This window comes from Vipera berus (genome assembly GCF_964194415.1).
Source record: "Vipera berus genome assembly, chromosome: 5".
Lineage (NCBI taxonomy): Eukaryota > Metazoa > Chordata > Lepidosauria > Squamata > Viperidae > Vipera > Vipera berus.
In genome coordinates, this window is record NC_138207.1 from 102,032,742 (window position 1) to 102,057,621 (window position 24,880).

Sequence of the window (24,880 nt, forward strand, 5' to 3'; positions counted from 1 at the left end):
TACGTACGACACTTGGAGATACTTACCCTGGTTAGATTGTACTGGGTTATGAATAAGTTGTAGAATTACCAAGGAAAGAACTGAACCAGGATTCTAAGTTATCGTTCATCAACTTTGCCTAGGTGTAATTTTAATTGAGAACTTGCGTTTTACAGTTCAGGGGGACTGTTTTAGGGGCAATTTCAATTAAAACCGTGCGTTTCATCAATTTTGATTAGGTATATGTTGGCACCATGATGTCAGTGTGCCTGGAATATAAAATTCTTTTATAAATATAAACACCCATCCAAACGGCAAGAAACAAAGAAAGGAAAAGAAGGACCGCAAGAAAGAAAGAAATTCAAGCAGGCCAAATAATCAAAGATGCACGATGAAAATCTTTTGCTAGATCGTGACATACCTGCTTTCCCGCTCCTCCGACTTGTATTCTATGGCTATCATTAAGAGTTTTAGCTTCGCAAAGACCAGCCTGCCAGAAAGAAAGTGGAGGGAAGGAAAACAAAAGCAGAATATTGTATTCATTTTGTTGATAAATACTTTGCTGTTGTTCTTATCTACATACAGACCTTTCTAAAATGTAGTTTAGCTCTTTGCCTGCACTCCTCAACCTCGTCAAAGTCTCTCTGACCTTTTGTAGCAACAAAATATTTATATCAACAGAAGTTCTCTAATCCAGGGCTTTTCAACCAGTGGTACGGGTACCACCTGTGGTACATTGGCACCTGGCAGGTGGTACGCGACCGTCCTAGAAAAGTGGTACTGGGGGAGGGGAACGAGCTGAACCGGTGGCAGCACCGCACAAGCCTGAGCGAGAGACGGCTGGAGCTGCAGGGCTGTCAGGGCTCAGCGGAAGCACCAGGATCAGCGCCGGGCTCCAGCTGGAACTTGGCGCTGATCCCAGCACTTCCGCTGAGCCCAGAAGAAGCGCCGATCAGCTGGAATGTTGCAGCATCTCCAGGGTCTTGTAATTTACATTCATATGCTTGGCAACTGATTCATATTTATGATGGTCACAGTGTCCCAGGGTCACCTGAAGTGACCCAAACCTGCTGCAACCACCCAGCAGACGGGGGGGGGGAAATAAAAACCAAACACACCTCCACCCCACCTCCGCTGCGAACTTTTGTAAGCGAACTTTTGTAAGTTGAGAACTATGTGTACTTCATCACTTTTTTCCTTTTGTTTTGTTTTTTTGGGGTGGGTGGGTGGGTTTGGTTATCAAGTTTTTGACACCTTGCTAGGCGACTGGTGGTACTCGCATGCTGCCATATTCTAAAAGTGGTACAATGGGTGGAAAGGTTGAAACGCCCTGCTCTATATTTATCTGGCTGGAAAGATCTCAATTGTTCACAGGATTGATAAACCTCTGAATCCCTTCCCCCGCTACGCATTTTATGCTCAGATGCTTCCCAAAGCAGAAATGACCATCATAGGTTGCCTTCAAATCAATTGTAACTATGAAGCATTAGAAACACGGTGATTTTTAACACAGATATACAGATATAATTTTCTTTACAGAAACCATGATCATCTTATCTTTCAAAAAAAAGGGAATAAATTACTCTATTTAAATCAGAAGAGGAGGGGCTGATATAAATTGGAGGTAGAACCTATATGTTTAATTCATTGAAATATGCAGGAAATAACTATATCTGTTATTTTCTTGATATAAGTAAGTATAAAATAACTATATCTGTTATTTTCTAATATAAGTATAAAATATCTATGTTATTTTCTTGATATGTTATTTTCAGGGTCCTGCCTTATGATTTTTGGACTTCTCTTGATCCATTAGTGCAAGGGTCTTCAAACGTGGCCCTTTGTGGCATGCTGGCTGAGGAATTCTGGGAGCTGAAGTCCACAAGTCATCAAAGGGCCAAGTTTGAAGAACCCTACATTAATGAATGCAAGTGGTCAGTCCTCAACAGATAATTACAATTCACCTGCTCAATCAACCAATCAGACAGACAGACAGAATAGAGCTGGAAGGGGTCTTGAAGGTCATCTAGTCCAACTCCCTGGTCAAGGAAGAGACCCTAGAGCAGGGGTCCCCAACTCCCGGGGCCGTGGACCAGGAGTGGTCCGTGGCACGCCAGTAACTTGTCTGCACAAACAAGTAAAGCCCCATCCGTGGGATGCAGGCAGCACACAAAACTACGCACCCTCCTGTCTGCGGAAAAACGTCTCTCCATGGAACTGGTCCCTGGTGCCCAAAAAGTTGGGGACCTTTGCCCTAGACCATTTTGGACAAGTGAAATTAAAAACCTCTAGTGATGAAGCACCTACAACATCTGAGGGCAGCATCTGTTCCAGATCATCGTTCAAATGTTGGCCAAGTTTGACTTTCAGCCCTTTCAACCAGCAACTTTCAACCAGCAATCAGAGAGGCAAAAGATCAGAGTATTCCCTATTTCAAGAGCACTACCTTGACTTACAGCCACAGTGGAACCCAATGTTTCTGTCATTAAGTGAGACATTGGTTAATTGAGTTTTGCCCTCGTTTCACAACTTTCTCGCCACATTTGTTAAGGGAACCAGTGCGGCTGTTAAGAAAGTCACCTGGTTATCAAGTGAACCCCGGATTCATGGGGCACACACACCCCTGGGATGCTGCGACCGTCGTAAATGTGAGTCAGTTATCAGGCATCCGAATCTAAAACATGTGATCTTGAGACACCGCAATTGTCATAAATACGAATCAGTAAATCACGGGGATACTACAAAGGTCGTAAAGGTGAAAAAACAGTCGTGTCACTTTTTCCCAGTGCCCTGGAACTCTGAAGGGCCACTAAATGAGCTATTGAGGGTTACCTGTGTTCTAATGTTAGAGCAGGGGTGTCAAACTCAATTTCATTGAGGGCCGCATCAGCATTGCGGTTGCCCTCAGGGCGCCAGGTGGGTATGGCCAGGGTGGGCGTGGCCTACTGGGTGGGTGTGGCTAGAGTGCTTATGGCCTACTGGGTGGGCGTGGCCAGCTCTACATCATTGGCATCAAGGGTGCCTATGGGGGCCTGGGCAGGAGTGGGACAGATCTGAGGGTCTCTGGCAGAAGGAGGGTCTCTGGGCCAGGGCCAAGGCAGTGGGGGCCGTTCCCTCACTGTTTCCAGGATGGCTTCGCGGGCCACATGAAACCACTTCGCGGGCCGGATCCGGCCCCCGGGCCTTGTGTTTGACATGTCTGTGTTAGAGGATAAGAACTAAAATTCATTAACCTCCCCCCTTTATGATTATGCCTAACATTAGATAAAATTGACAGCGATAAACTTGGCGTGTTAAAAAAAAGGGGCGTGTAAAACAATTGTTTTAAGATTGAGTTTCAACATCCATCCCGACAATACGTTTCCTTTGGGAAACATTTAGTTACCCTGCAAAATGTCACAGAAGCCATCCCAAATTTTATGCCTGGCAGATTACACGGTGTTACATCTGCTAGACTCTATAAGTAGCCATGGGAAATGTTAATGTTGGCTATTAATGGGGCAATCATAAACCTTTGCAAACCCTTGCCATGAGGACTACTTAATTTAGAAATCCATTTTAGGACTCACGGGCAGGATGAAATTCAAAAGCAACGGATGCTGGAAAAGTGGCTTTTGAAAAACATCCCTGCAAAATGCGGTCCCAGAAAGAAGCAGACACAAGAAACCTGGAGGTTTTTCAGTTTTTCTTCAAAGAGTAAATTTCTAATCTCTGGGAAACTTCTCAGCTGCTGGAATGGAGCGGTCCGTAAATTTTATAAATTGCAGCTAATCGTGACCTGTGTGAAAATGTAATTACTTCTTATGTTAATCTAACCCCCAGTTAGAGATACGTCTCTGCTTAAAAACTATAATACAACCCCTGACGTATGTCCTACCTAATAAGATTTTTTAATCTCAATTTAATAATAATAAAGTGTTCTTTCTAGGCTTAAAGAAGATTAAATGGGCTCAGAATTGCGAAGCTGTTTGGTGTGTTATTTTTAAAAACATTCATCATTAGTTGTATATTAAAAATGTTCATATTCCACTACACGGTACAAAAAAATTCCAAAGCCATCCCTAAATGTTGCTGACTGTCAGTACATTTAGATTGTTTGATATTTAGGGATCGATGCGATGTATGATGAACGGTTGAGGGAGCCAGGTATGTCTAGCCCAGGGGTAGGCAACCTTGGCTGTTTTATGACTCGTGGACTTCAAATCCCAGAATTCCTGAGCCAGCATAGCTCCTCCTCTTCCTCCTCCTCCCTAACCCTAATCCCTGCTCAAGCAGGAGACTGCTTGACAAATGGCTGTCCAGTCTCTTCTTAAAAGTCTGCAGTGTTGAAGCATTCACAACTTTTGAAGGCAACTTCTGTTCCACTGGTTGAATGTTCTCACTGTCAGGGAATTTATTAAGCCTTTACCAACAGTGAGAATGTTGTTGTTGTGTTGTTAGCTGCGAAGTCGTGTCCGACTCATCGCGACCCTATGGACAATGTTCCTCCAGGCCTTCCTGTCCTCTACCATCTTCTGGAGTCCATCTAAGCTCACGCCTCCTGCTTCAGTGACTCCATCCAGCCACCTCATTCTCTGTCGTCCCCGTCTTCTCTTGCCCTCAACCTTTCCCAGCATTAGGCTCTTCTCCAGTGAGTCCTTCCTTCTCATTAGGTGGCCAAAGTATTTTGAGTTTTAGCTTCAGGATCTGGCTTTCTAAAGAGCAGTCAGCGTTGATCTCCTCTAGGACTGACCGGTTTGATCGCCTTGCAGTCCAAGGGACTCGCAGGAGTGAGAATAGTGAAGTTTTTTTACTATTAGGAAATAGTTCTCACTGTTGGGAAACACTCTGGACCACGCCCTCCCACATATCGTTCTACAAACCGGCAAGATCAGAGCAAGAACTACCCAACAGCTTTGGAGAAATGCTCAAAGCCTATTAAACATCACACAATCACTTACAAGAGGACAACAGGAAACAGGAAAGGGGCTTTCCCCTGACCATGATATTGGATAAACACTGAAGAGTTGAATGTCTATGGAGATTCTCAGTCATCCAGGTCAGGGTTGTCCCAAAGGTGCTTTTTTAAAAGGAGAGGATGGGATGGGATGGGATGGGATGGAATGGAATAGAATAGAATAGAATAGAATAGTATAAGGAATAGTATAAGGAATAGTATAAGGAATAGAATAGAATAGAATAGAATAGAATAGAATAGAATAGAATAGAATAGAATAGAATAGAATAGAATAGAATGGAATGGAATGGAATGGAATGGAATGGAATGGAATGGAATAGAATAGAATGGAATGGAATGGAATGGAATGGAATGGAATGGAACGGAACGGAACAGACAGAACAGAACAGAATGGAACGGAACGGAACAGAATGGAATAAGGAATAGAATAGAATAGAATAGAATAGAATAGAATAGAATAGAATAGAATAGAATAGAATAGAATAGAATAGAATAGAATAGAATAGAATAGAATAGAATAGAATCTGGAAGGGACCTTGGAGGTCTTCTAGTCCAGCCCCCTGCTCAAGCAGGAGAACCTATACCATCTCAGACAGGTGAATGTCTAGTCTCTTCTTAAAAATTTCCACTGATGAAGCACCCACGATTTCTGAAGGCAGCTTCTGTTCCACTGGTTGATTGTCCTCACTGTCAGGAAGTTTCTCCTTAATTCCAGGTTGCTTCTCTCCTTGATCAGTTTCCAACCGCTGCTTCTTGTCTTGCCCTTTCGTCCTTTGGAGAATGTGACCCCCCTCTTCTTTGTGGCAGCCCCTCAAATACTGGAACACGGCTATCATGTCTCCCCTATTTCTTCTTTTCTCTAGACTAGCCAAACCCAAGTTCTGCAACCGTTCTTTGTATGTTTTATCCTCCGGGCCTTTGATCATCTTAGTTGTTCTTCTCTGAATTTTTTCCAAACTCTCAACATCTTTTTTGTGATATGATGACCAAGACTGGCTGCGGTATTCCAGGTGTGGCCTCACTAGGGTTTATAAAGCGGTACTGAGAAATCTTCTTGGATGAGAAGTGAAACGTCTTCCAAGAGAAAAAAGGAAGTCCAGTTGACTCTTGAAAAAAAGCACCTTTGGGACTACTGAACAGCTGAAGCTCTAGAGCAGGGGTGTCAAACTCAATTTCATTGAGGGCCGCATCAGCATTGCGGTTGCCCTCAGGGGGCCGGGTGGGTGTGGCCTGGGTGGGCGTGGCCTACTGGGTGGGCGTGGCTAGAGTGCGTATGGCCTACTGGGTGGGCGTGGCCAGCTCTACATCGTTCGCATCAAGGGTGCCTATGGGGGCCTGTGCAGGAGTGGGACAGATTTGAGGGTCTCTGGCAGAAGGAGGGTCTCTGGGCCAGGGCCAAGGCAGTGGGGGCCATTCCCTCACTGTTTCCAGGATGGCTTCACGGGCCGCATGAAACCACTTCGCGGGCCGGATGCGGCCCCCGGGCCTTGTGTTTGACATGTCTGCTCTAGAGAAATCAAACTGTTGCTGACTGTTTATGCTTCTTGTATTCCTTTTCGAGCAATCTAAAACTATCTCTACTTCCAGAGAAATGGTGGTCCAATCTTCTCTTGAAAACTTCCAGGGACGGAGCACCCGTCACTCCAGGAGGCAAAGCGTTTCGCCGTTTCATAGTACCTTGCTGTCAGGAATTTCTTCCTTGACTGCTTTGTTGTTTTTTTTCCAGCATTTTAGCCAAAAGGAAAAAAAAATCAGATTAGGATGAAGGTGAAAGAAGACTTCATGGCTGCAAAAGGTACTTACTCGCAAACAGCAGGGAATGACAGGCCAACGAAAGCGCTGGAAAGATATTCTGTGTACATTTCGTTAGCTACACCTTCCAGATAGTATTTCTGCCAAGTGTCCTCTTCAATCTAGAAAGGAAGAAGGAGAAAGAAAGAAAGAAAAAAGCAGCTGCATTTTTTATGGGAAATTTATTTTATTTTATTTTAATCCCATTTATATCCCACCCTTCTCCGAAGACTCAGGGTGGCTTACACTCTAAGCACAAATCGATGTGCTTAGCAATCAATGTGCTGCGAGTAACACCAATCAATTTCAGGAAATTAAGGTTGGTAATTATATTTAACTTTTCTTTCAAAAACAAAAAAAGAGAAAAGCCTTCTGTATTATGCCTGTTCAGTTTCTTTAATTTTCTCTTTTTCCTCTTTTTTCCTTTTTATTATTGACCAGATGAAAAAGCAAAACAAAAGGAAAAAAACACACACAGAGTATTTAAGGAAAAAAAACATTTTTTGTGAAAAATATGGCTGGCAGAACATAACGTGGACATTTTTGTACCAGCTTGTTCCATTAGTGTTAATTTGCTCTGGTTCTCTCTGGTGGTATTATTATTATTATTATTATTATTATTATTATTATTATTATTATTATTATTATTATTATTATTATTATTATTATTATTATTATTATTATTATTATTATTATGTTGCAAGAGCTTTGGGGAACACGAACTTACTAAAAAAAACACACAAAAAACCCCCACAACCCATTTGTGAAATAGGAATTGGGTTGGATAATTCTGAACACAAAATACCTTTCTGGGAACTTCACATAGCATTCGAAGAACTGAGTTTCTACAATGCTTGGAGGGGAGAAAAACAGTGTTTTTGCTTAAATGCGCAGAGTCATGATCAAAGTGTGCATAATGTTTATTTGATGCCCAAGTGAGTTGCCACGACTTTTTCACATTTTTGCAAACTTGCAAAATTTACAGGCACGGTGTTGCCTCAAGTATTCCCGAGGTCCCAGTGGGAGAGGATTTTTAGATAGGAATCGCTACCCGTCAAATGTTACAAAGCTGTAGCTCACTTTTAGGATTGTGCTGTTCAATAAAAGCGTGAAAGCAGCCTATTCTTTTCAAACTTTTCATTTACAGCTGATTTATTTTTTTTTATTCTGACAAAGTTTGGCAATCTTGTAAGCGGAAGAGATCCATCTTCAGAACTATCCAAAGACATTTGAGGAATACTGTTTATCAACTGCTTCTAGTACATCCACACACAAACCCCCACCCTCAAAAAAATTGAAATGGTGATAAAACCAGGGGTCCCTGTCCATGATATTGAAAAGAAACTCACACATCTATTTTCTTCAACTAGAATACTGAATAGAGAGAGATTTATACCCTTGAATTAGTTTATTCGGCAAAAACAAACGGAAGTTTTATAGCTAAAACCTTTGGGCTGAAATGAAACCTACTGTTGTTCTTACAACTTTATTAGCCAATAATGTATAGAAACAGGTGATTTAATGTATCTAATATCAGCCATCACAGGGCCCAGCTAACTTGAAGTCTTGCGTTGAATCACCTAACAGGAAAGCAAACAATTGTTTCTCGGGCCATTTGAAGTGCTCTTTTAAAATCACCCATGAATTTATTGCAAGCCTTTCTCGCTCATTTAAGGCCTGTGATTACACTTCTCACAGCCTCGCTAGTTCTCACGTCCTCTACTTAGCAAATCAGCCCTATGTATCTCATAAATAAAATCAAATTAGCTAGTTAGGTTAAATCAAGGGAAGCCTCCCTCCTTGCACTATGCTGAACTTGCCTTCTTGGGTTGTGGCTTAAGTCTGGTAAGTGAACACAACACTCATGATTTATGAACTATGATTTACAGCTTGGCATGGTATGGTAATGACATTACCATTGCTTGATCAATGTGGCTCAACATGCTTAAAGCAAACTATAACATGATAGGGGAAAAGCATATAATGACACTCGATCCGTGAGGTCCTTGGTGGTCTTTGAGTTTGGTTGCTTCCCTCCAGATGTTCTTGCTACCCAACTAGGTAACATCATCAGCGCTAGACGAGAGGGAGGTCTGTTCTCTGTTTATATACCAAAATGGCTTGCCCTATCAGTAATGGACAAGCCTAAAAATGCTTACACATTGATCAAAGGTTTGCTATTTTACCCCCAACGGACCTCTACTTGTCTTGAACGCTGTTAACTAGCAGAATCTATTGTTTGGAATTCTGCTCATTGCATTTCTTTGTACGTGGTTTTTTTTTTTTTTTAAAAAAGAAACCATTTTCAGAACTCTGATTGGTTACACCCAACCAAACGGCCTGGGCTTAGATTATCTTGCAATCACGATGTGCGTTTGCTGCAAATTAAGAGATTCCATATGAAAACTGCTACTTTGAAGGAAAAAAAATGTGTGCAGTGTCGTTGCTTATCACGGAGATTTGTCGTTGACAAGCGTAATATTTACGATGGTTTCTACTACTCTGCAATCAATTGGGAAGGAGGAGGGGAAGGAAACTCTCCACTTTAATCTACATTTTCCAAAATGGCAGGACTTCTGCTAAGGGGTTTTTTTTTGGGGGGGGGGGAGGGCGGTATTTTTTTGGGCAGTCTTCTAACATGTACAGTATATTATGCTCCAAGTTTATTTGCCTGAAGCATTTCCTTGTTAGTCTCAAAAACACATGAGAAATTGAGGAGGCCACTGCCTTGTCCCAGATATACTGGGGATGGGGTTGAGGGGGGGCTGTAGAATAACCCTGCAGAAGACACTTTTCAACACACGTTGTTGCTAATTGTAATGTTTCTCGATGCCTGGTGAATTATTGTTGTTATTACAGAACACAGAATAACAGGATTGGAAGGGACCTTGGCGGTCTTCTAGTCCAACCCCTTCCTCAAGCAGGAGACCGTGTACCAAACGGTTGTCCAATCTCTTCTTAAAAATCTCCAGTGATGGAGCACCCACAGCTTCTGAAGGCCAGCTGTCCAGATGCTTAATTGTTCTCACTGTCAGGAAATTTCTCCTTGATTCTACGTTGGGTCTCTCTTTGTTACTTTTTGTCCTGCCTTCAGGTGCTTTGGATAATAAGTTGACCCCCCCTTCTCTGGGGAAGCCCCTCAAATATTGTAAGATGCAATCATGTCGCCCCTAATTATTTCCTTTGTTAGATTAGGCATGCCAATTTCCCGCAACTGTTCATCGCAAAGTTTAGCCACCAGTCCTTAATCATCTTTGCTGCTCTTCTCAATTGTTGCTCTTTGTTTTGTTCTCTATATTGTGTACTGTATGTTGACTCTAAAGGTGTGGTGCTAATCTCCATTTCTTGGCCGAGGAAGCCAGTGTTGTCCGGAGACAATTTCCATGGTTTTGTGGCCAGCATGGCTATACACGAAAGGCTCACGGGATGCAGTTACTTTCCCAATGAAATGGTACCTATTGATCTACTTGCATTTGCATGCTTTCAACCTGCTAGGTGGGCAGGAGCTGCAGCAAGGAACAGGAGCTCATCCCAACACATGGTGCTCAGGTCTCCAACCTGGACTGACAGCTTTCGAGCTGACAAGCTCAGCGTCTTTGCTGGGTGAGCCATGTTATCAAAGCCCTCCAAGAATGACTTTCTAAGAAGACAGTTCATTTCACGGGATCACATTTGTCCAAAAGAATCAACCCAATTTCCCAAATTGGACAGGGTGGCCAAAAGAGAGAGACACAGAGAGAGATAAGTTGATAGACAGACAGATAGGGGAGAGAGAGGGAGGGAGAGAGAGAGAAGAGAGAGGGAGAGAGAAAAAGGGAGAGAGGGAGAATGAGATAGGTAGTTAGATGTTGATAGACAGATAGGGGAGAGAGAGGGAGAGAGAGAAAGAAGACAGAGGGAGAGGGAGAGAGAGGGGGAGAGAGGGAGAGAGAAAGAAGAGAGAGGGAGAAGTAGAGAGAGGAGGAGAGAGAGGGAGAGAAAGAGAGGGAGAGGGACGGAGGGAGAGAAGGAGAGAAAGAGATCAGAACAAAGAGAGAGAGTGAAAGAGAGAGAGAGAGAGAAGTTGATAGACAGATAGGGGAGAGAGAGGGAGGGATAGAGAGAGAGAGGGAGAGAGAAAAATTGAGATCAGAGCAAAGAGAGAGAGTGAAAGACACACACACACACACACACACACACACACACACACAGAGAGAGAGAGAGAGAGAGAGAGAGAACCAGAGCAAATTAACACCAAGGGAACAAGCTGGCACAAACGCCTGAGAATGTTTGAGCATTACTAAGCTACACAATTATGATTTTCTCATAAATCCCGGGGGCACATCTTGGAGGAAATGAAATAAATGAGTGATGAATGACGAATGATCGGAACGAATGATTCTCTTTGGAAGTTTGGACTTTGGTACAAATACGTGTTGTCTTCCATATTTAGGATTGTAGTCTGGGATACCCAGCCAATTGATGGAGGCAAAAACATTCAAGGGGAAAAAAAAACATTATGCCTTTCTTTGTTCTCCCCACCCCCACCCCCCATTGGTGGTTTGGATAGAAATGGCATTTTTAACTGCAAAGGATTTCTCTGTTGATAAACATATGGTTTATCTAAAAAGAAATAAAGAGTCAGAAAGATTGTGCTGTGGACAATCTCTAATGGCTGGGGATGTGCCAAATAAAAATGCAATTAGGAAGGATCTTGGCCTCTTGCCCAATCTGTAATAATAGCCAAGGGTTTTGTTTTTCGGTGCTCTAGATTGTTCTGTGTTTTAATGCTGACGGATTCCTTTCTGTTTTGAGTTTAAGCCACGCACTCTGCACGGCCCCCGTGGAGAACCGAATCCCATTAAATCTCCCGTAATAAATAAAACGAGATGCTACCTTTATAAATGACCTCATGGAGAAGAGATTTGCCAACATGGTCGATAGGCCTGGTGCCAGACAGCTTTGGGCAATAAACCCCAGCTTCAGCTCTGCAAGGCATATGGCATCATCCCCTTCTTTCCAATTCCAGCTTGGAATATTTAGCAGATGGGCCTGAGAGAGAGAGAGAGAGAGAGAGAGGGAGGGAGGGAGGGAGGGAGGGAGAGAGAGAGAGAGAGAGAGAGAGAGAGAGAGAGAGAGAGAGAGAGAGAGAGAGAGAGAGAGAGAGAGAGAGAGAGAACAAAAAACACAGGTCAGCCAGGATCCTTCAAAACTTAGTCAGGAAGGCAAGAGGAGGAGAGGAAAAGGAGGGAATATCTTTAGTTTTTTCTAAAAACAAAACAAAACCCTGGAGTCCTAGTGAACGATCACTTAATTTAATTTAATTTAATTTAATTTAATTTAATTTAATTTAATTTAATTTAATTTAATTTAATTTAATTTAATTTATTAATATTTCTATACCGCCCTTCTCCCGGAGGACTCAGGGCGGTGTACAGGGCAAGAATAAAACACAGAAATTTACAAAAACTAAAAAATAATTAAATGCATGCCCGATTAAAATACAATTGATACACAGTAAAAACCCCAATAAAAATGATAAAAAACCCCCACCAATCCCCCCTCAGGCCAGGCCGGCTTGCTCGAACAAGTATGTTTTCAGATCGCGGCGAAAGGAGCGCAGATCGGGCGCCGTCCGGAGCTCAACCGGTAACTGGTTCCATAGCTCCGGGGCGCCCACAGAGAAGGATCTCCCCCTGGGGGCCACCAGTCGGCATTCTCTGACCGGTGGCACCCTGAGGAGGCCCTCTCTGTGGGAGCGCACAGGGCGGAGGGAAGTTGATGCCGGCAGCAGATGTTCCCTGAGGTACTCCGGCCCCATGCCATGGAGGGCTTTGAACACCATTACTAGCACCTTGAATCTCACCCGGAAGACAACTGGCAACCAATGCAGCTCACGGAGCAGAGGTGTCACATGGGAGTATCCGGAGACTCCCAACACAACTCTCGCAGCTGCATTCTGTACCAGTTGGAGCCTCCGGGTGGTCCTCAAGGGAAGCCCCATGTAGAGAGCGTTGCAGTAGTCTAGACGAGAGGTCACGAGCGCGTGAGTGACCGTGCATAAATCATCCCGGCTTAGATAGGGCCGCAACTGGCGCACCAGGCGAACCTGGGCGAAAGCCCCCCTAGTCACAGCCACCATGTGACTTAACCATGAGCCAGCCGTGTGCAGCAGCAGCCAAAAAATGCCAACACAATTCTGGGTTGTGTAAACAGAGGCACAGAATCAAGATCACACGAGGTAATAGTATTGCTTTATAAAACCCTAGTGAGGCCACACCTGGAATACTGCAGCCAGTTTTGGTCACCATACTACAAAAAAGACGTTGAGACCTTGGTAAAAGTTCAGAGAAGAGCAACTAAGATGATCCAAGGCCTGGAGACTAAATCATTCGAAGAACGGCTGCGGGACTTGGGTTTGGCTAGTCTACAGAAAATAAGAAGTAGGGGGGACATGATAGCAGCATTGCAGTATTTGAGGGGCTGCCACAAAGAAGAGGGGGTCATGTTATTCTCCAAAGCACCAGAGGGCAGGACGAGAAACAATGGATGGAAACTAATCAAGGAGAGAAGTGACCTGGAATTAAGGAGAAACTTCCTAACAGGGAGGACAATTAACTAGTGGAACAGACATTGCCTCCAGAAATTATGGGTGCTCCATCACTGGAAGTTTTTAAGAAAAGACTGGACATTCACCTGTCTGAGATGGTATAGATTCTCCTGCTTGAGCAGGGGGCTAGACTAGAAGACCTCCAAGATCCCTTCCAGCACTATTCTATTCCATTGCATTCTATTTTATTCTATTCTATTCTATATTCCATATTCCATATTCCATATTCCATATTCCATATTCCATATTCCATTCTATTCCTTATTCCATTCCATTCCATTCCATTCCATTCCATTCCATTCCATTCCATTCCATTCCATTCTAATTCTATTCTATTCTATTCTATTCTATTCTATTCTATTCTATTCTATTCTATTCTATTCTATTCTATTCTATTCTATTCTATTCTATTCTATTATTGTTTAATTGAGAGAAAGAAGAACATGTCCCTGTGCCTAGAAGTGGTTGTGGGGGAAAAAGAGACAAAGGGGGACAGCCAGTCCCACCAATATCCTAGCCAATATTTTCCCAATTAATCATGGGCAAGTTTGAAGGACTATTCAAAGTAACCTCTTAGAGACTTTGAAGAGAAATAATTTAACTTAGCAATAAATATCTTAAGATATTACACCTTAATCTCTCTGTTCTAGTGTCTTCCCAGGCCATTTATTGGAGAAATGGTTTATCAGAAAACCTTGACGGCAAATGTCAGAATATGCCTTACCTTATTGTGATATTGCAGCATCTGAGTGATGATTCTTATTTTGGGGTGGTAGTTCTTGATAGAAATTACTCTGAAAAGGGGATAAAAAAAAGTGCAATTCTTGTCATTTTAATTCGGAAATAGTTTCATATTTATTCTTGGTAGACAGCTTCAAAAAGCCCAGGTGAAAGGTGTCCACAAGTTCCTGATTTTTAGCTATGATAGATTAACAAAAGCAGACCTTGATTTACAACCACTATTTATTTATTTATTTATTTATTTATTTATTTATTTATTTATTTATTTATTTATTTATTTATTTTAACGCTTTGTATTAATTTATTGAATTGGGCTGTTGTATTTAATATTCTTTTTAATTTTTATATATTGTATTTTATTGTATTGCCCTGTACACTGCCCTGAGTCCTTCGGGAGAAGGGCGGTATAAAAATAAAATAAAATAAAATTAAAATAAAATAAAATAAAAAAATAAAATAAAATAAAATAAAATAAAATAAAATAAAATAAAATAAAATAAAATAAAATAATAAAATAAAATAAAATAATAAAATAAAATAATAAAATAAAATAAAATAAAATAAAATACTAAAATAAAATAATAATAAAATAAAATAAAATAAAATAATAAAATAAAATAAAATAAAATAAAATAAAATAAAATAAAATATATTTATTTATTTATTTATTTATTTATTTATTTATTTGATTGATTGATTGATTGATTGATTGATTGATTGATTTTATATACCGCCCTATTCCCGAAGGACTCAGGGCGGTTTACAGGGCGAGTTAAAACAATACAAATAAGTACTGAGTCCAAAATGTATGTTGTTAAGCGAGACGTTTGTTAAGGGAGCCTCACTTTATGACCTTTACTGTCCTAGTTGTTAACTGAATCACTGCAGTTGTTCAGTTAGCAACACGGTCCCCATTGACTGTCCTTGTCAGAAGGTCACAGAAGGGGGAATCCCGTGACCCTGGAGGACACCGCAACCGTCATAAATAGGAACCAGTTGCCAATCGTCTGAATTTCGATCACGTGACCGTGGGGGGGGGGAAGATGCTACACAGATTGTAACTGTAACAAATGGTCGTAAGTCATTTTTTTTCCAGCGCCGTTGTAACTTTGAAAGTCACTCAGTAAACTGTTGTAATTGAAGGACTACCTATACAGTATGTCACTCTTCTACAAGGTCCACAAGTTCTCTTAACTCTCTCTGAGACTTAAGATAGTCAGCGTTATGCCATTAGGTGGAGATTTATCCTCAGTTTTGGGGGACAAAGATCTTCGTTGTGCATCTTCAGCCAGATGCTTTCATTTGAATTCCTCAATTAAGGAAGATGGTTGACATCATGACTTCTTAGACTCGTCTAACTCTGCCCTTCCTTGAATCGGACATCTTAGCTTGTGTAGGCAGTCCACAAGGACAACAAACTTTCACAAGCAACCTAAAAGTGGAGTTGTTTGGTGTCCTTTTCAGGGACCAGGCAGTCTATTCCACTCTTGTTCCATTTTTAGTGTCTCTCTACCCACCCCAAAGGTGCTTTTTTTCAGGAGGCAACTGGACTTTCTTGTTTATTCTTTGAAGACGTTTCGCTTCTCATTCAAGAAGCTTCTTCAGCTCTGAGAAGCTGAAGGTCTGGGATGAGAAGCGAAAGGTCTTCAAAGAAAGGTCTTCAAAGAAAAACAAGAAAGTCCAGTTGCCTCCTGAAAAAGCATCTTTGGCATAACTATGACCTGGATGGCTGAGACTCTCCTTAGGCATTCCACACCTTCCCCAGAAACCAAGTTTGACGTGCAACCTCTGATATTCCCTCTGTTCACAGCCATGTTTTGGCAACTGAACGTTCTGGTGTAGGCTGAAACCCTCAAAAGTGAAAATTAAATCGCTACATCTTAAATTACCTCATAATATTAGAAGCGTCTTCGGCATCTGGATCCGCGCAGTATTTGTTGGCAAGGATGAGGCAAGCATCTGCTGACTCTATCTGGACATCAAAGGAGAAAACGTACATGCATAAAAAGCAGCTATTTTTGTTATTTATTTTCAAAGTTATTTGGCTTTTGTGGAATCTGGGTGAAGAGATGACATGTAGATTTGAATGGCAGACACATGAAGAATTCCATGCAAGTGAACGCTATTATTCATAGGCTCCTTTCGACATCCAGATGTTACAAGGAAAAGCATGCATCTAGATCAACCTCCAGATGTGTGGATTCACACCTCCAGCCAGCACGGCCATTATTGAGAATTCAATAAAGTCAAAGTTGACACATCTGGAAGTTGCCCAGGTTGAATAACAGTGTGCCCACGGACTAACAACTTCCAGCTTCTATTTTATAGATACGAGGGCAATTCGGAAATAAACCTCCATTTGGTTATCCACGACAGACACTCACAGATACAGAATTTTTATTATACACATTAGAAAACTACAACATTACAAGACTTCTCGACATAAGTGCCACTCAAATTGAGGACCTTGTCATAATGTGTTACAAGGTTCCTTAGTAGCTGTTGCTTGGCACTAAATCTGGGCTATGGGTGTGTGTGATCAAAAACAACCCAAGGGAACTGCTTCAAAAGTTCTTGGGTGCGTCTAGGGGTGTGCAGGCAAGCATTGTTGTGAACCAACACCACACCGGAAGTCAGCGGGCCCCGACACTCATCAGAGTTTGCGTAATGCTTCACAGTAGATGTCTGAATTGATGGTTGAACCACACTCTGTGAACTTCACTAGCAGTTTCTCCTTTGGCACCTCAGAATACTATTGCCATAACTTTTCTGGCAAACAATGTTTGCCAAGCTTTTGGGGGCTTCTGTGGTGAGTGCGTATGACACCACACCATTGATTGCTGTTTGCTTTCGGGGTTTACGTATGACACCCAGGTCTCATCGCTGTCACAACTGTTCTCCTTCCTCGGCATAACACGTGAGAAAGTCCAAAGCAGAACCCAGATTTGGTGCCGAGCGACCCCCCAACACTTCATTTCAAACCTTGCAAGACATGTAACGTTGTAAGTTTTCTAATGTGTATAATAAAAATTATGTATCTGTGAGTGTCTGTCTGTTATTTCAAAATTGCCCTCGTACATATAGTCTTCAAGGTCTAGACCAGGGGTCCCCAACCTCCGGTCTGTGGACCGGTAACGGGTCATGGGATGCCAGCAACCGGTCCGCACAAACAAGCAAAGTCCCATCCGCGGGATGCAGGCAGCACACAAAACCACACACTCTCCGGTCCGTGGAAAAACTTCTCTCCACAGAACCGGTCCCTGGTGCCCAAAAGTTTGGGGACCTCTGGTCTAGACTTCAAGCTTTGTGGCTGGATCGAGAGACAGCTATGGCCCCATAGAGCGATTCTGTTGAAATTCCATAAGAAAAGGGTTATATTCAGAAGGATTAACCCGTTCATAAAAGCAGAATTTTGAACTGTTGCTACTTCAGTCTTAAACTTGTTCACGTATCGCTTCTTCCTTTCTAAAGAACCTTATCAGATTTCTTTATTCTAGAAGCATTAATTTGAAAGAAGGTTCCAGTAATTCTGTGACATGACTTCTGAGTCAATCTGGACTTGAAAGTGACTTTGGCTTTCTTAAGCTTCAGCCCATCCATATAATTTGAAACGACTACATTTTTTTTTCTGCCAAAGGGCCACAGAAATGGGGGGAAAAACACAGAGTGGCTGTCCAGAATTACTTCCTAAATTTCTTTATAGGACAATACCTTCCATTTTTTCTTTAGGAAAATGGAATGGGTTTTAAAACCTCTTTACATTTTTAGACCCTGCTTGTTCCAAACACTCGGTTAGAATTTAAAACAAAAAACACACCCTTACCTTTACTCTAGCCAAGTCGTGCGGATTGAGAACTGAACCTTGGAAAAATTCCACCTGAGTAAAGTGTCGTTTAAAAAGAGCTTCCAACTCAAGGTTAGGGGAGATACTAAATTTAAAAAAAAGAAAGAAAGAAAGAAAGAGAGAGAGAGAGAGAGAGAGAGAGAGAGAGAGAGAGAGAGAGAGAGAGAGAGAGAGAGAGAGAGAGAGAGAGAGAGAAAGAAAGAAAGAAAGAAAGAAAGAAAGAAAGAAAGAAAGAAAGAAAGATGAAACTTATTTCTCAAACAGTTTCAAAAGGCTGACAGATCTTGCAGCCAGCTCACCCCATCTATTTTGTATATTATCATTTTTCATTTCTCCTTTCTTTACAGCTACTAGCTCTCCAGAATTTTTCCCTCTCCTCCAAATATATCATCCCTCTCCTCGTCCCCAGGTCAGAATGATATTTTTAAAAAAGGGATTAGGGAAGTTGATTATGTGCAGTGTTTTTTTTTGTTTTCCCTTTATTCTCGGGAATTAGAGAGGGTGTTATTTTGAGAGACATTGCACTCAAAGGGACGTTGTACAAGGGCTTAATTTTACTCAAAAGGTGAATTAAGTTTCTTCTGCTAGACCAGGGGTAGGCAACCTTGGCCCTTTTATGACTTGTGGACTTCAACTCCCAGAATTCCTGAGCCAGCCACTCTGAGGGGAAAGGGAGGGGTTTCCAAGCTGAGCCAGGCTGGCTCAGGAATTCTGGGAGTTGAAGTCCACGAGTCATAAAAGGGCCAAGGTTGCCTACCCGTCCCTAGACCCACAGACAAACACACACACACACACACACACACACACACAATCACACACACACACTCTCTCTCTCTCTCTCTCTCACACACACACACACACACTCTCACACACAAACATACATGATACACTCATATACTGGTCCAATTATAGTAGTGCTTACAATTAATTGATCACAGGCATTGGAAAACCAGTTTGGCCTAGCGATTAAGGCACTAGGCTAGAACCCAGGCGATCGTGAATTCTAGTCCAGCCTTAGGTATGAAAACCAGCTAGGTGACTTTGGGCCAGTCTCTCTCTCTCTGCCCAATTCACTTCTCAGGATTGTCCTTGTGGAGAAATAGGAGGAGGAAAGTGTGTTAGATACGTTCACCAGCTTGAGTTACTGTCAAGAGTCAAAATTTGGCAGCTAAGTGCCTCTCTCTTTGCGTCTTGCATTACGTAGAGTAAGGTGGGGGGAAGTGTCGCTTTTGAAAGGACTAATTAGAGAAATGGAAACTCTCCAGTTCTACAGAAATTTGCTGAGATCAGTAGTATGGAAACCTTTCAAGGACTTTCTAGCAGGTGTGAAGAAGATAGCAGATGGTTCCCTTAACAAAGAGAACTTGTTTACATGGGCTATGTGGACATCTGGGGACAGTTTGGCTGGGAAAGTCATGGTGATATGCTGTGATCTGATGCCTTGGGATTTTAGAGTTAGTTTTTACTTCACCTTTACCAGGCCATGTATTCAATAAATGGTAAGCTTTTCAGAAATGAAAATAATCCTGGACTTTTATTTGTACACTCAACAGTTACTTGTATAAATGATAAAGGTCGGATACAAACAAACACACACACACACATACACACAGAGAGAACTCCTGGGAAGATTAAGTTGCTACTTCCAATATTGTCCCAAAGGTGCTTTTTCACGAGGCAACTGGACATTCTTTTTTCTTGCTAAAGATGTTTCGCTTCTCATCCAAGAAGCTTCTTCAGTTCTGACTAGATGGTGGGGAATAGAAGGATTTATACTTCTTGCAGACAGCTGGTCATTTGCCTTCTTTTAGAGGTTGTTGAGGCCACTTGGAGGTTCATCTGTGTCCTCAGAGTCACCTGAGTGGTGCAAATGGGTGTGGAGCCTCCTTGGAGCTGCTGAAAGGACTTGTGTTGTAGACTGGAGATGGATGATGTTGTATCCCTCCCCCTCTGTTGAGACAGGGCTGTTCGATTTTGACACAGATGGCCTCTTTGACCCCTCTTTGAAACCAGCGGTCCTCTCTGACCAAAAAGTGGACTTTGCTGTCTTCAAAAGAGCAGCCTTTGTCCTTCAAATGCAGATGGACTGCTGAATCTTGTCCTGGTGGGTTTGTTCTCCCATGTTCCCCACTATCCAGTCAGAGCTGAAGATGTATTTTGGATGAGAAGCAAAATGCCTTCAAAGAAAAACAAGAAAGGAGAATCTCCATTGACGCTTCCACTATTCTACCTTAAAACCGTCTGTTCCTTGGAAGTGTAGCTGACAATGACCTAATTTATAAGATTGCTTCTGAATGCTAGTAGCTGTCCACATGATGCTTTCAGCAGTCACTCATAATTTACATCCAAACACAACTCCTTTGTGTATTTTCCACTTTCCTATATCCTGTAGTTCTGCCTAATCCCAATTCTGTGATTGGGATTTAAAAATCAAGGCAGTTATTATTGGAAGTGAGTTTTATGGTAACAGCATGTTCTTTAAGCATTCGTGGCTGCTGATAGGGTATTTTCAGGAAATTAAGATTGACGTGGAAAAATTGTAGTCCAATTATTGAAAAAAAGAAAGAGAGAAAAAATCTGAGTGTATTGCTTTAGTTTGCATATTTTCTCATCCCTCTTCTGTGCTAAAGGTCCTGAATAAACTTGTGTTTATAAATTTATTGCATGCTACAAATAATAAAATCACAGAATTGAGAAAGATGATGCCCTTATCTGTTCATGCATCAACATCCATCATTTAATGGATACATGTCGGCAGGACAGAGATGGCCAAGGTTTATCAGAATCAACTTCTCCATTATTCTTATCAAATATGTGACTTTCTTCCTGCAAACTATGACAGCTAAGAAAGGGTGCCTCACTCTTTCTATACTTTATTTGGCAAAAGAATCAATCCAGAAATTCTGGACTCTTCTGTCTTATATCTGATCTTGTGGCATATGGAAGAGCAACATATTTATTATGACAGGACCTTCAATCAATGTGGATCAAGTGTTATCTATATGGACCTTCATATTTACCCATCAGGAGTTTCCTATTGACCTAACTAGACCTTCATATTGACCTATCTAGCACTGCATATTGACTTATCAAGACCTTCATATTGACCTATACAGACCTTCATACTGACCTATATAGACCTTCATATTGATCTATCTAGATCTTCATATTGACCTTTCTAGTGTTTCCTGTTGACCTATCTAGACTTTCATATCGACCTATCTAGATCTATTGGCCTATCTAGACCTTTATACTGACTTATCTAGACCTTCATATTGACCTATGTGGACCTTCATATTGACCTATCTAGATCTCTCTTTTGACCTAACTGGAGTTTCATACTGACCTATCTGGACCTTCATCTGAGACTTTTCTGGGTCTCCTCCAAATGAGGGAGAGACACTTCAGAGAACTCAGTGCAACTAATATTATAGCCCTTTTGAACCCAAATAAATCAATTTATTTTTAATTACTTATAATTATATTCTACTTCTTCTCTTTGTGTTCTGTTTTCTGTTCAGCTTACATCTTTGTAGATTTAACTTGGAAATATGAAACTGGTTCAAGTTACTGAATGATGTTCTTCCCAATAACCCTCGAAGCTTTAATCATAACGCAATGCCTACAGCCCGATTTTCGGAGCTGTTTTGAAAATAATTTTAAACTAGTGTTAAAATTTAGTGCTATTTTTACTACTATGAATTTTGTTATTTATTTTGCTGCCCGATGATGTTTCTATTTGATACATTTATTCCTTTTGCTGTTTTATTATATATTTTAACTGATTTATACACCTTTAAAGTTGTGGTTCCTGGGCAGGTTATTAGTGCAATACTTAAAAAAAAAACTCACAAATTGACACTGTAAAAATAATTTAAACAGATCTTGGGAAGAGCAGTGCAAAATCAAACAAAGCTACAGCAGAATCGATTTGAATTGACCAAAGCAGACTAACAAAATTTTAATGCAGACTTAACTCCCAACGTTGCTAAATTTAAAATCTTGTGGAAGAATAACAGTCATTCAATACATCAAAATGCCACTGCCTGGATCAATTTCTGTTCTTCACGCTTCACTACCATAATTTAATGATTCGTCAGTTTAAGGGGATTATCGGTTTCAATTCCTTTCAAATTGGATTTCAAACTTTTTTGTTTTTTAACGTGCCAAAGATTGTATGTGAAACTTTTTTCAGGTCATCTTAGTTCGCGTCCAGAATCACTTTTGAGAGGTGACATTTGTGATCTGGATAGGTGGACACGTAGAACCTCAAGTAGAAGACTTGTGATTTCAAAAGGATCGAAAATAAAATTCATTGAGATCTATAGCCAACTTTGTTTAAATGGTATTGGTGATTAAGTAATCTGTGGCATGAGTGACATGCGTTATATTCTTCTTCTTTGAAGAATCCTACTTCACTATTCAAATTTTCCCTTTTGGGTCCCTATAAAAATCCTAAAAAAAAATTCTCCGTCTCTAAACGACAGAAAACATGCTTCAAAAGTGACCTGGAGGTGTTTCTTCAAATTCCAGCAAAGCATAACACTTCTCTGCTATTCACTAAAACCAACAAACTTTTTTCAGGATTGCAAACGAGTCTGTAAAATATATTGTGATTGCTTTAAGAAGCAGACTGAGATCCATTAAGGGAACAGTTATGTTGGTCTGTCAACGTCATACAGATTTGATTTGATTTGATTTGATGACTTAAAGCAACAGCATCTTTTTTTAAAGTTCACATGGAAAGCCCCCCAAAAGTTCAAGTTAGTTAATAAGATCCTAATCTTTTACTTCAAATGTAGAAGACATTTGAAAGCATGCACAACTTTAATCAGCACCTTTAAATGGATTAAGGGAAGGCCTCCCTTCATTACTATGACATTTAAAGTATACAGCCCACCAATTTAGGAAGTGAGTAGTGTAGGCAAGGTCTATGAATGGCATAACAAAGAATACAATTATCCACTACAACCTTATGGAAATCTCATTCGTTCATTCATTATTTTGGTTAAATGATTTGTTTCTTTTAATTATATTCAGGACCGAATCCTAAAAGCAGGCAAGGCATTCCTGCCGTATTTTATAAACCAGGCCTTGTTAAATATGTCATTAAAATGTACTTGTGAGTCAAAAGGACAGTACAAAAAGGCACATTCGGTGCTCTCAGCTGAAATATTCACAGGGTGTCTTTTTCGAAAGAGGTACTTGGGACTTTGTACCCCTTTGTACCCCTGAGGTGCAAACATTTTCCCAAAAGCTAAATAATTACCTACTACAATACTGTATGCAAAAAACAATGTTTATTACTAGCCTTGTTTGCAACTGGGGTAAGAGAAAGTATTCACCCAGGAATTTGATTGCCGATTTTAGTTTGGGGGTTCTTAACGGTCTCTGAGCTTGGTTGTCTCCTTGCAGACGTTTTATTACCAAACTAGGTACCATCATCCAGTGCGCTAATGAAACAGCCGAGACCACCAAGGACCCCCAAAGTTCAATCCTGATCTACAAATACTTTCTACTATAGATTTTAGGGTCCCACGGGCCTTTTTTTGGGGTGTGAGTAGTGACACGAAGGTACTTACTTATGCAGAAAAACAATTTCTACGTTGACATCATCCCTGTCCTTGTGAAGGAAGTCCTTCAAGAAATTGGAGACGCTTTCCAAAGTGATGTGACCACAGACAACAATGTGCCTGGGACAGAAGAAAGGACACAGTTAAGACCAGGAAGAACAAGAAGAAAATAAGTGAAAGTTTTGTGACTGTTACTTTCATGAGAAAATAACCATGAAAAGAAAAAAAAGAGGAAAGAAGCATTAATCCGGTGACGGTCTCCAGTTTATTCTTGAAAGAGAAACGTTAAAAACCCGTATTACAGAGTCTTAAACGAATACCATTTTAATTCAATCCATTGTAATTATAGTCACATAAATAAACCAGAAGCACATCGCCTAGCATGCCTTAGATGCTACATTTCCAGCCGCCTTATATGTTGTGAGGGGCGGCGCAGTGGCTCAGCGGTTGAGACACTGGGCTTATCAGTTGGAAAGCTGAGAAGCCCGGGTTCAAGACCCAAGCTGCACGTGATGGGGTAAGCTTGAGCTCCTGTCCTCGCTCCAACTCCTGCAGTTTTGAACCTAGCCATTCAACAGCATGCAAATGCAAGCAGATAAATAGGTACCACCTCGGTGGGAAGGTAACAGAGCTCTACATATCTGTATCAATATCTAGATCAGGGGTGTCAAACTTAATTTCATTGAGAGCCGCATCAGCATTGCAGTTGCCCTCAGGGGGACGGGTGGGTGTGGCCAGGGTGGTTGTGGCCTACTGGGTGGGCGTGGCTAGAGTGCGTATGGCCTACTGGGTGGCCGTGGCCAGCTCTACATCGTTTGCATCAAGGGTGCCTATGGGGGCCTAGGCAGGAGTGGGACAGATCTGGGGGTCTCTGGCAGAAGGGGGGTCTCTGGGCCAGGGCCAAGGCAGTGGGGGCCGTTCCCTCACTGTTTCCAGGATGGTTTCGCGGGCCCCATGAAACCACTTCGCGGGCCGGATCCGGCCCCCGGGCCTTGTGTTTGACATGTCTGATCTAGATGATTGGTCTTTTCATTTAACATTTTGACTAAGGCCAGCTTCCTGTTAACAGTGAAAATGTTTTCAATGATTACTTACGCAAACCCAGGATTGACAACCTCATTCAACAGGGAAGTAAGAGGGTAGAACATAGGTTGTAGTCATCGCTTTGTATGTCCAGATCAATTCACAATGTTCTTACAAAGAGGGATGTGTCAGGATTGATCCAAATGTTATATCCCCCGCCATGTATTCATGTTACATTTGATAATGAATAATTTGGGATCACCTGACCCTATCCAGCAAAGTTTGACCTAAAGGGGAGACTGCTTTAGACTTATTATGCTGAAAGGTTGGCACCACATTGTAGGTTTTCAATCCACCTTGGCATCTTTATTCTATTATAATTG

At 41.5% G+C, this 24,880-nt stretch overlaps 1 protein-coding gene across 3 annotated transcripts in view; it reads right to left on the bottom strand.

Moving 5' to 3' along the window:
* Positions 1–24,880, bottom strand: part of LOC308669163 (calcium-activated potassium channel subunit alpha-1) — a 463,457-nt gene that overhangs the window by 150,461 nt on the left and 288,116 nt on the right. For all 3 annotated transcript variants that reach the window (XM_081329724.1, XM_081329723.1, XM_081329725.1), the window contains exons 10-16: positions 23,484–23,594; positions 17,881–17,986; positions 15,947–16,029; positions 14,041–14,110; positions 11,603–11,758; positions 6,740–6,849; positions 401–469 (exon numbers count right to left, since the gene is read on the bottom strand). In XM_081329724.1, the coding sequence (XP_081185850.1) occupies positions 401–469; positions 6,740–6,849; positions 11,603–11,758; positions 14,041–14,110; positions 15,947–16,029; positions 17,881–17,986; positions 23,484–23,594 (705 nt within the window). The remainder of the gene's footprint in view (positions 1–400; positions 470–6,739; positions 6,850–11,602; positions 11,759–14,040; positions 14,111–15,946; positions 16,030–17,880; positions 17,987–23,483; positions 23,595–24,880) is intronic.